Source organism: Pelecanus crispus, chromosome 9, assembly GCF_030463565.1.
Source record: "Pelecanus crispus isolate bPelCri1 chromosome 9, bPelCri1.pri, whole genome shotgun sequence".
Lineage (NCBI taxonomy): Eukaryota > Metazoa > Chordata > Aves > Pelecaniformes > Pelecanidae > Pelecanus > Pelecanus crispus.
The window spans coordinates 33,290,408-33,302,637 of NC_134651.1; the positions used below are offsets into that span (position 1 = coordinate 33,290,408).

The window sequence follows — 12,230 nt, forward strand, 5'->3', positions numbered from 1 at the left end:
GTAAGGTTGTGTGACAAGTTCCAGAGTGCGCACTTGGGTACTTGGAGTAGACTGCTGGTTCAGATAGAGGTGTGCGTTGGGTGGGTAAGCCCCACTTGGGAAGCCTGCTTGGACTGTCCAGGTTCACTGTAGATACAGCTTCAATACTTGTTAATATAATAAGGAAAGTGAAGAATCGATGGGGGAGCAATTATGTGGCATTGGACTTGTTTAAGAGCAGTGAAGGGAGTATGTCTGCACAATAGTCATGGCAGCTGAACTCCTAAAAGCTGAATTACATTAATAGCTTTAGAGATGGTATAGGTAGTCAGGCAATCATTAGTTCTTTGCTAAGCCTCTGATCAGGTGATGGGTCGGAGTAGGGCTGAAGTCAAGACACTCTTGAAGGCATGGAAGATTGCCCAACCCATCACGAGGCAATGACAATATAGCAAGTCTGCAGCACAGAGAAGTCCTGTCTTTGGAGGACTCTCATCTTCTCTCTTTGCTTTGTCTTTCAGAAATGTAGATGGCAGCTGCTGTCTTTGAAGGACTCACACCCATCTGACCCTGCGCTGTGCCTCCGATTGCTACCATGATCTTCTGCATGCTACTGTTGGCCTCACTGCCTGAGCCATCTGGCACCGAAGTCAACCCTGGTAGGGAGCTGCCAAGCTGGGAGAGGATTCTAATCTCCCACTTTTCATATGTTTGTTCTCAGCCTTTCTTTGCCCTCTCATGGTGAATGCATATAAATGTAATGAATGCACGTAAATGTAATCACTAACGTAGTCCCTGAATGTCCTACTCTGGACTGAGTTGGCCAGTCTGACTTGACAGCTGTACTGGAGTGAAACACCTCTCCTGACAGTCCCAGCAGGGCTCACGCACATGGGTATACTCCTTTCCCTGCCCACCCAGAGGGTCTGTGCTATCAGTAGGCCTGTTTTGAGCTCTGATTATCTCTTCATCAATTTGACCATGTGGCCTGCAGGACAAACCTGTCTCTAGACTGGTTCAGAGATACTGTGCTCACTGTGGAATATAAATTACCAATTAGCAAAGCATAAGCTACAGCTGTCCAGCCAGCAAGAGAAGTTCTGGAGAGAGAGGTGTGGAAGGAAAGGTACAAAACCCTACCTGGCACAAAGCTAGGGTGGAGATAGGGATATGAGCCTATGAGTCCCTGTGGAGGGCATGACCTCTTGTCCTACAGCATTTGGCAAGTTATAATCATGATTGAGATGAGTAAGATAATGGTCTGCAATATATTGCAAAAAATCCCTGTAATGAGGTGGTTTGAGCTGGAGACAGTCTGTGAAATAAATGAGTCTAATCCTTTTTCAGCTTGGCTGAAGGTGTGGTGAGGCAGCAGAGCTACCCTAAGGGCCTTAGTTTGCTCTGCTGGGTCTGGCTCTGTTTGTTGGAGCCCTTTGACTGTGTCTGGTTCTGACCCTGCTCTGGCCTGTAGAGCTCTGCAGAGGTTTGAGGTTGTGCTGCAACCAGCCAGCAGTGAAGTGAAGCCTGTGGGGGAGCTCAGAAGACACTCCTGTTCTCCCCGTTACACAGCTGTGCCCTGCACTGCACACACCCAACATGTCCAACTTTGAACTGGGGTTGCCATCTGGATCTGATGGTTAAAAATAGTGGAAGAAGAGGGAAGATGGCAGCTAGAGGGTCAGTCACACGCAGATCCCTTTTGGTGGTGCTAACTACAGGAGTTAGCACACCCTAAGGTGCAGGAATAGCTTCCCCCACCACAGGATTCTGGGAGGTGGGGTGGGCTCTGAGCACAGGGCTGTGTTCCCACCCTGCTGCAGTAATCTTTTCCACCAAGAAATAAACATGTAGCTTCATTCACACTTCTCAGTTCTGCTTGTGACTTTCTCAAGCAGCTTTGTGTTCTCAGCCCCCACAGCTGCTCAGTTGCCTCTGTGGCAAGGGGCCATGCCTTGCTGTTCCCACCCAGACTCCAGCACACCCATAGCCCAGCTGATGCTTGATTGATTATCTGGACCTCCTGATCTGCTCCAGGAGTGGTCTGGAGTGCCTCCTGCATTGCCTTCTAAACCAAAGGGGCTGCTTTGTGGGTGATTTCAGACCTGAAAATTCCAGAAGATTCCTGTGCAGTCCTTTTGTCCAGCATCAGTTGTTTGACCTCATTAACAGAGGTGAGCTGTGACGTTTTTCTGAGCCTCCATGTGTCCTGTCTGCATGGCAGGTGAGTGTGTTCCTGAGTGCGTAGTAAAGGGTCAGGGATGTCTGAGCAGGAGTCCTGCTGGTGCCTGAACAGAACCCAAGGATGGTTTTGCTTGAAAGGATGTGCATTTTGGTGAGAGCAGAGCCTTATGCCACTTGTTTTGGTGAGAGCCACAGCCACCCGTGGAGTGCATCCCTTGATGCCAAGGCCACTCTGGCTTCCATCTACCAGCCCTGGGTTTGTGAACGAATGAGTTTTGTTCAGGATTGCAATAAGTCCTGATCCCCCAGAGTCCTTCCCAACTAGCTAGCTCTCAGTCTGGCATTGCTGTAGGGTGTGCACTTGACCTTTAAATAAGATGTGACCAGAGAGGACGCCCACTGCAGAAAGACAAAAACACTTCCTGTTTTCAGATGACGACTCAACCCTTTTGGAAAATCTTCAGATATTTACTCATAGTTCAGCAACATACTAGCTTTCCAGCAATAGATCAGATTGTACTGGTCTGTGGTGGGACAGATAAGAGTGAAGACAGGCAAGGCTAGTTTGATTTACTAAAGTTACTGTTCAGTATCAGAGCAGGGTTAGAGCCCTAGCTGGCTTTCAGCAGCTGCAGTCATCATGCCTGATCTCAGCCAGACACAATCTGCCTCCCAGTGAATTCTTCTGTAAACAGGCCTCTTAAGAAACCTCAGACATATGAATCAATGTTCTGGGTGAGACCAGAGGCCCATCCAGCTTGGTGTCCTGACTCCAGCAGGGTCCCATCCCTGCTGGTTCTGGAAGAGTGCACAGATGGGCAAGCACACAGCAGTGCATTACCCCAGGTATGCTCTTGGCTCGCTGCAGTCTGCTGCTTAGGAGCTTTCCGAGGTAGCACTTGTGTATTTGCCTGTGGCAGCTGTGAGTGTCTAGCTGATTTTTGAACCCATGTGAACCTTTGGCATTCAGAGTGTTTTAATAGATTAAGGATGGATATGTTGGTTTTGAACTCTGCCACCTGATCTTTTCATCCTGGTACTGGTATTTTGAGAGATAGTGAGTAATTGTTCAGGATATAAATGATCTCTTGTCATACTTCAGTAATCTCTTTTGTAATGATGAGGCTGCTGATCTTTCCTTTTGCATCATCTGTGTTGCCTTCTCTGCCTTTTGATGGGAGAAGGAAGGAGTAAGAGCTCTATTCCATCTCTGATGGGCACCTGACCATGAATACAGACAGTGGTATAATGGTGTTTTCTAGTTTGTCTTGTATGTATTCCCATAATTTGCTTTTTTTTTCTATATTAAATAATCTGGTACCATCAGCAAACATTGTCACCTCACCACCCATCTCCTTTACAAGATTATTTAGGAATATATAGAACATCACACTTTCATTGATACTGTGCTTGACAACAGCTGTAGCCAAACCCTGTTGAAACAACATCTGTTTGCAAACATTTCTACATTGAAATCTGCCAAGTAGTTATTAGGCCTGCAGTGTTTATTCTGCATGGTGGCAACAACAGGGTGGGTTTCATGCCTCTGTCTTTTCTTGTAGCTTCTGAACCTGGTGAACAGCTTTATCCAGGTTTGGTACAAGGGTAGCAGTCCTGAAATACAGAAATGAGGAAGTGCACTTGCTGAGGGAAAGGCAGGCAGAACTGCTGATATGGCAGCAGGCAGCGTAGCAGTGAGGATGCCAACCGGCATGCCAGTTTGGAGTGACTGGAGCATGTGCTGGCACTTGCCTGTGTCACTGCAGGCAGGGGAGGAGCCGGGGCTGTTGTGATGGGGCTCCTGTGAGCTCAGAGGACAAAGACCAAATATCTATAGGAAAGTCTATTTCCTCTTTTTCCTGGGACTTGCCATTGGCTATGTTTCTGTCTTTTAATTGATTTGTAATTTAATCCCATGTAACTTTCTTTTTAATCTGCTGTTGATGTCAGTCTGACAAAAATATCTTACTTGGCTGTGTTGAATACTGAGCCTTGATGAATACATTAAGGCTTTGAGTTTTCTGAAATATCTCTAATATTCCAGGACGTGTTTAAAAACTTGTGTCAGGGGAGAGAGCTTGGCCAGCTTGGATTTGTAAGCTACATCTGCACTGTCTTTGGTGTATTGAGCTGTACTGAGCTTGTAGAGCTCCCTGTCTTGAGCCAGTTGTGTCTGTACTCCCTGGAGGCACCAAGTTTGAGTCTTCTCATTTTCTGGAGAGAAGTGCTTGCTCCAGTTGAGGCTAGAGGCAGGGAACAGACCAGGATGGGGCAGCGTGGATGGTTAGGGGCTTGGCCTCAAATGTAAGCTCTAATCTGCAGTGACACGACAGAGCAGATGTTTCCATAAGCTAGTCTGGTCATCTGTAATAGAAGCTGTTTAACTTCTCACTTGTTACTGGACTGGTGGAAATAATAATAATTGTTCTTATTTGAATGCAAGTCAAGCATCCAGTTTATTCCAGAAGAAGAAGAAAAATCTTTAAAAAAAGTCTTCCTTTTTATGTTGTATCATTATTAATAAATAATTTTTCATTGTAAAATAGGTCCGTGCAACCATTAACACAAGTATGGTTTTGGCTTTCCTGTTCTTAAAATGTTTCTCTAAAGTTTTTTTTGTCTTGCCAGGACTCTGCTGAATGATACTAACTCTGAGTGTATTTCATTACTTATTTCAGTTTATGGTAATTATTTGCATCTTTATTTGCATTCTCTATTTTATCATTACCATGTTTATTCCCTAGGCATTGATAGCCTTTTAATTAAACTTGTCTGGTGATTTAGAAAGAATTGGTACTCATTTTTTTTTTTAACTGTTGTTCGCGTTTTCAGCTATATGCCGTTATCCTTTGGGTATGCATGAAGGGACAATACGGGATGAAGACATCACTGCTTCCAGCCAGTGGTATGATTCCACAGGACCCCAGTATGCACGGTAGGTTAACCTCTGGCAAAAAAATGTAATCCTCTTTTTTTTCTTCTAGATATCTAGTATGTGATTGAGGAAGAAGTTCCCTCACCCTTAAAGCAATCTTAAGTTTGCTTAGCTTGTTCACTGCTTCCATATTAAATCTAATTAGCATATAGTGGAAGACAAAGAGGTAATGGTCATAGTCACAAGCTGTAATACAGGAAATTCTGAATCAATATTAAGGAAAAAACCAAAAATCCTTCCACATGAGAATGAAGTGGTGGAGCTCTCAGACAGGTACCCAGAGACATGATGTCTCAGTGTTTGGAGATTTTCAGGATGTGGCTGTACAAGTCCTTGAGCAATGCACTGTAGCTTTGGAGTTAGCCCTGGTGTGAGCAGGGGATTGGACTAGAGGCTACCAGAGGTTGCTTCCGACCCTGGTCTTCCTATAGTTCTGTGAATAAATCTTTAATGGATTTATGACTTACAGGTCAGCTAGGGACAGTGCCCCTGGGATTCTTGTAGAGCGCTTTAAACAAAATCATAGGAAATCATTTATGAGGATCAACTTTTCAACAGCATCATATTGAGGAAATGGGCTGTGTCCACTTTGACTCTAAAACCTGGAGACTGCAGAGTTAAGAAATTGTTAGGAAGCACCTAAAGGATTTTCTTTCAATGTCAAGCAGTACTACAGTCTTTCTCATAAGCTTGGCTCTTCATTATTTTATAATTTCATTTCTCTTAAAGCTACTAACTGATGATTTGCAAAATATTTACAAATGTAAGTTTCCTTAGAATTGTTTACAGTGATGATATCAAACATTCCTACAGTTTCAGTGCAAGTCACATATGAATTTCAGGTTAACTATGATACTTACATTTTTATGATGATTTTGGGCAGTCCAAAATCATAGCCTAGTGCCTGATTATTTTTTTTTCTTAGTCTGTGGTAGAGCAAAGATGCTGAGTGTCGTGGGTTTTTAATGGAGTTTGAACAAGCCTGTAGGTCTGAAAGCTGCGAGACTTATTTTGTTCTCTGAGGTATGGCTTATCTCCAGTACTTCAAGCATCACTTATGATCTGTTACCATCATCTCTTTGCCAGGGCAGCAGGATGTCCACAGGGTGAAGACATGAAGGCACCCTCTAGCTGACTTAATTTTGTTAGAGGTCATAGTTAGAGGTCATAGTTGTCCTGTGCAGATATCTGTCCTTGTCATTTCACAGTCACCCTTCCTGCCTTTCTTATCACTTCTTTGACCTGCCACTTCACCGTAAGAAAGTCTTACACAAACAGCTGACCAGCCTGAGACAAAATTCTCCTCTAGCCTGTGCCTTGACCTTCAGTGTCATCTTCTAGGTTGGCACTCAATGATCCCATCAGTTAGAGACGGGATAGCTGTCTGAAAGACAAGGGCACTTCAAGGGCTTGCTGTTTGCTAAGAAATCCCTGTTGCTAAAAAACCCACATGGTCTTTTTGTGTGTGGATAAATTATTCATATTCAAAACTCTCACCACCTTGTGGCTTGCACAGTTGAGCCTACAGAAGTGTAGGTAAGGCAGCATTTCCTTTAGTGGCTCCACCTGCTGATTGCTACTGGACTATGCTTGGCATGCAATCTCCAAGGATAAAAGTTTTAATCTTGGCAGCTGACACCACAATGTTCAACTTTGAAGCAGAGACCTTCACATCCTACACCTAGCAGTGTCCTGCACAAGCAACTCTGCTGAATGAAAGGAAGGGTGAAAGATGTGTTGAGATGACCCAGAATAATAGGTAGATGGGCAGAGTTTTTCTTTCTGAAATGTATTTTTAAGATAGGTCCTCTTTGTGCTTGTTAGAACTGTGGGAGGTGGTCAAGCAGAGGTTCAGGCCTTATTGTATGGGGCTTAGGAGAAGTGAGTATGCACTTTACCAGCAAGGTGCTAAAAAGCATGCAGTACGCAATTACCTACCAAGTAGCATAGTTGCTTATGATCAACATGAAAGTATGTGTCTGGGAAAGAAATTACTTCTAACAGTTAATGAAAGATATCTGAAACTGAGGGAGTTGTTCTGAACAGGACAAAACTGGCTACAGGACTCTGATAAAGTCTCAACTGATCATCACCCCAAAGGGAAGAGGTATTTGGTAGCCAGCTGTCAGGTCTCACTTGCTGATTTGGTTTCTTTCTCCCAGTTCTCAGCATTTCAAGGTGGTTCCTCAGTTGCTGGGAAGGCTGGATCCTTGGAAGTGACATTTTTTTAATGTGTGTGGTTTTCCCCTCAGGTTACAAAGGGAAGAGGGGGATGGAGCCTGGTGTCCGGCTGGGTTGTTGCAACCAGAAGATGTACAGTTCCTTCAAATTGACCTGCACAAGCTCTTTTTCATCACCTTAATTGGGACTCAGGGACGGCATGCCCGTGCCACAGGCAAAGAATTTGCCCGTGCTTACCGAATTGACTATAGCCGCAATGGAGAGCGCTGGATCTCCTGGAAAGATCGTCAGGGCAGGAAGGTGAGTGTAGTAGGAACTGAATCATGGAGCACACAGAAGTCAAGTCATAGAGAACTAGACTGTAGAAGGCACATCTTCTATGTACTGCCTAGTGCATTGTTCTTTATCCTGACTCTTCTCTGTCAGGCATTCAGTGTTCTCTGCCTTAGTCCTGTGTTTGCTGTGATGTTGGACTGTTATTCCCCTGACCTGATCCCCCAAATTCCAGCCATTGCCGTAACTGAAAACTGTGGCTCTTCACTGCCTTTCTGCCATGTTCAAAAAACATCATGTGAATGTCCCTCTACCAGCCAGACGCTTACTTCTAAAGTGGAAGCTGCAAAGCAGATGCCTGCTTTGTGATTAAAAAAAAAAAAGGGAGGGGGTGGCAGGGAATGGAGATAAGTTTCTGGATGTCCGATAGCAGTGTTTAATGTAGGGAGCAATGAGGAGGAAGGAGTTTAGAGGGTAGGAAATGTGCTAAGCACACACACAGAGGCTTCCCTGCTCACCATAGTTGTCTCCTGCTATCTCCAGACTTGAGCACACAGCTCAGCACTGGCTGGGCTCTGGTCATGTTCATAAGCCTTTATTAAACTTCCCCTGGGAAGGAATCCCCTTTAATCTGCAGCTCGTCTGACCTGATCACCCTGCCTCAGGCTGGCTTGTGGAGTCTGAAGACCTAAGCCAGACTAGAAAAGGTACTGGGTGTGGTGATGTTTTCTAGCACTGGGGGAGCTTTGGAAGTCACAGTGGGATCTGTATTGCAGTGTTAGGTAATAGCTTCTAGCTTGTTAATAAATTATTTGCTCACTCAGACCTTTGATCTGCTATTTGGTCATTACCATTTTCTTGCCCATCTCTCACGTTTTGGTGTGTGCTACAAACACTTGTGTTTGCAGGATGGGAGGGGAAGCTTAAACTCCATGGGGCTACCTGTTCTTAGTCAGTACTTTCTTAGGTGAAGTCTGTCCTCATCTTGAGTTGTATCAGAATTCAATTGGTTACACGCCCACAAGCAGCTAAATGTTTTTTGTCTCCCACCCAGTCCTGTGCAGAGCAGTGTTCTCTGGCACTCAGGACTGTTAGTGTCAGGTGTTATGATTTAGCATGGGTCAATTTTTGCAAGATCTTCCTCTTAGGCCATAATAAGGTAATGAGCATGTATTCAGCTGTGTATGATGCTATAATTTGAGCTATCCTCTATTCTGTATATGTGGATGTCCACATATATTCTGTCAGTGTGTGTACCTGTTCCCCATCACATGAGACCACAAAGTTTTTCCTCCTGGTATCCTTAGAGAAGATGCTTCTGCTCCTCTGCTCCTGGTGTTCTGGACATGATGTACACAGTGGGGTGCAATTCCTGCCCTTTCAGCTCCTCTGTAAAATGACCTTCCATAAAACATTTTTCAGAATGTCATCAGTATCCATTAGTGAATCCATATTTCAAAAGCACTGCTGTCTGGTCAAAATAATTTGGTAAAAATGTCCTGTAACATCATTCAAGCCTTGGAATGAGGTGCAGATAGAGATGCAAGATCCTAATCTACTTATTTGCATGGATTAGGAAGGCCTCTACCAGTCTTGCAGTTGATAGATTCCCAGTCACTGAGATTTCAGAGTGTGACTATGTGGGCCCATCTTGGCATGTCTCTGTCCAAGGAGATCACATGAATGGTTTCAGTAAGAAAAAAAACAAACCAAAAAACACCCCACCCCCCCAAAAAAAAAACCCCAAACCCACACCATCACCCCCTACCCCACCCCCCTGCCAAACCCAAAACCAACCCCTTCCCTGTGCTCTTAAGTTTTAGATCTCACAGGATGTTGCATTATCAGGTATGTAGCACATGCTGCTCCTCACCAGGAAAGTCACCTCCAGCTCTAATTTGCTCAGTAAAGGCAAAGGGTCAGGTTGCTGTCCCCTTGCCTCTGACACCAGTTAAGGATGGTGCTCTCCATTGACACTAATGTTGCATGGTGCAGCACTGTTGAGTCCTGGTCTCTCATCAGCTTCTGGGATCAGCCCTCTACAGTTGTTTGCCAGCAGCACTGCTTCATTCCTGATGTTGTTGGGAACATTGATTGGCATCAGTAGTGGCCGGGACTGGAAACTGGTGCTGAGTTTGTTCCACACACAGCTGATCACTTTGGTTTTTTGGCCCTGAGAAACCAAATGTGCTCAATAGCAGCAACCCCACCTTGTGGAGGTGCTATGCAAAATGCATCTTCTCTTTTGCTTCTCAGAAGATGTCCATACAGCACAGGCAAAAATGTCAGCTCTTCCAGTACAGAGCTGGTGCAAAGGTACCTTTTTCTGAAGGGGATGGCTGAAGGTTTTTCCTCTTTGTCCATGTAGGACTTTTTGGCTTGATGTATCTGCCACCTCCAAGATTCCTAAACAAATGGTCAGCTCCAGAGGATCTGTTCAACTCCTGTGTGGTGTGGGGTATTCTGCCATATGTTGGCTCCTCTTGGGTTTTATCTCCTATCAGCAAGGTCTTGTGGGAGCCAGTTAGATGGCTTCCAGGTCTCCTATCTCAGGCCAACTGACAGCTGAAAGGGTTAATAGCTGTCACTTGGTTCCCAAACTCAAGGATTATTTACGTGTCCCTACTTCACTGGAACAAGTCATGGGTGCATCTCCTAGGAAGCAAGATCTTAAGAGGCTGCAAGTTAAAAGCCTGTTGAGCTGAAGAAGGTGAGGAAGCAAGCTTACTTTTTGGCTTTCCTTCTGTTTTCTTTGGTCAGCTCCTGGGACTGTGCTGTGCACCTTTGTAGAGCTGTCCAACCAGGTGCAGAAAACTTTCACAGCTATCCTGGTGCAGTCCAGAAGACCACCAGATGTGACCGGCTGCTCTTCAGGGAGATGTAGTCTTTTGAGTGGCTTCCTTTTGTGGTACAATAAGGTCTTTGACTTCTCAATGGACTCTCCAGATACATTTACTCTCTGGAGATCTTCCCTGCTGCCATGAAGAGGAAGCTACCTTTCTGCTCCCTCATTGGCCTCCCGTGTCTTTTAAATTGCCTGTACATCAACAACTGCAATCCATGTGGTCTTTTGAGTAACCTCAGTCTCTGATTCACCCCTCTCACCAATAACATCTTTGAACAGGAGCCCTTGCACTTATAATTCAGACTTTTGGTATCAAAAGCGTTCTTACTCTGTTTCCATAGATCCATATCCTTTCAAAAAAAATCTGTTAGGCACTTTTGCCCACTGCTGGGGGATTGACAGCTTCAGCTGTTTCCACATACTGACTGTCAAAATAAACAATGGACTGTTTCCAGAACTGTATTGAAACTGAGGGGAAGGGGAGGGTGAAAGTCCTTGCCATATCAGACTGCACTTGAGCAGGATGGGGTGACTGTGGCAATGCTGAACACTTCAGTTCAAGACATCTGCTGTGCAGCTGCTTGCACCTTCATCCCCCAAACACTGCAGCACCTCTGGAATTTTGTTGGTTCATAGAAAAAGGATATCAGGACCCTCCACCAGGTAACTAGTGATGAGGGCAAGTGCTCAGTTACCTGCTGTTAGAGTGTACATGGAGACTCACTTGAAGAGAGGTTACGTACTAGTAACTGGAGCTCTCTGCAACGTATAGTCCACGTGTACATTCATCTCCCACTTGCCTTTCTCCTCTCCCTCAGAGTACTGCCTGCTGTGGGTCTGCAGTGGACAGGAGGTGAAATGGCAGCACCCTTCACCCTGTAAGCCATATACCAGGTAGGAGGAGGGGAGCAGCAGCAGCTAATCCTCTGCAGATATTGCATGGGAAAGCTCCCCAGTCTCAAATGATAGGGTACAAGTACACCACTGTTCATATTAACTGCACAATAGGGAAAAGTTACTGATAAAGAGCTCTCTTCTCCAGGTGATCCAAGGCAACATTGATACTTATGATGTGGTCTTGAAAGATCTTCGACCTCCCATCATTGCACGTTATATCCGGGTGATTCCTGTGACGGAGATGCCAATGACTGTCTGCATGAGGGTGGAGCTCTATGGCTGTGTCTGGTATGGTAAGTAGCAATTTCCATGCCTGTCAATGGAAAGTAGTGTTTACTCAACGCTGACTGGGACTCAGCTGCGTCCCCACGTATGCAGAGGGAATCCCAGGCCCACGAAACAGCTTCTGTTGGTCCACATCATAAATAAAAGGATCATATGGACAGAGATGATGGAAGGCTGCTGCTGCTGCTGTATTTCTGAGGTATATGGCCTTCTTTTTTAGATGGTTTGGCATCCTATAGCATCCCTGAAGGAGGGACAATAGCGGCTCCTGGCTTCCCCATCGTTTATCTGAATGACTCGACCTATGATGGCTACCAGGAGCGCAGGTGGGAGAAGTTGTCCTGTTCTCTCTCGGTCACTGTGCATATTATCTCTTCTTTCCTACTTACCCTGTCATTAGTATCATGTACCTCAAACAATTCTTTGGGACCTCCAGAGCTGCAAACTAGCCTACTTGTTCTCCAAAGCATCATGGCTTCATTGTTCCACACCCTTTCATGACATGCTGTTAGTTGCTCTTTCAAAGGAGGGCAATGGGCTCAGGATGCATCAGATTAATTTCCTACAGCTGACAAAGGCTGGTGGGAAAGAAATATTTGTTTTGTTATTGGAAAATGTTGTTGCTTCTCTTTAAAGAGAAGAGTGTGTCCTTAT

General features: G+C 45.1%; 1 protein-coding gene across 1 annotated transcript in view; it reads left to right on the forward strand.

Moving 5' to 3' along the window:
* The first annotated feature begins 574 nt into the window (after window positions 1–574).
* Window positions 575–12,230, forward strand: part of LOC104031876 (discoidin domain-containing receptor 2) — a 30,866-nt gene continuing 19,210 nt past the window's right edge. Inside the window, exons 1-5 of the mRNA XM_009484015.2 lie at window positions 575–638; window positions 4,993–5,095; window positions 7,348–7,576; window positions 11,437–11,584; window positions 11,797–11,902. Coding sequence (XP_009482290.1) covers window positions 575–638; window positions 4,993–5,095; window positions 7,348–7,576; window positions 11,437–11,584; window positions 11,797–11,902 — 650 coding nt within the window. The remainder of the gene's footprint in view (window positions 639–4,992; window positions 5,096–7,347; window positions 7,577–11,436; window positions 11,585–11,796; window positions 11,903–12,230) is intronic.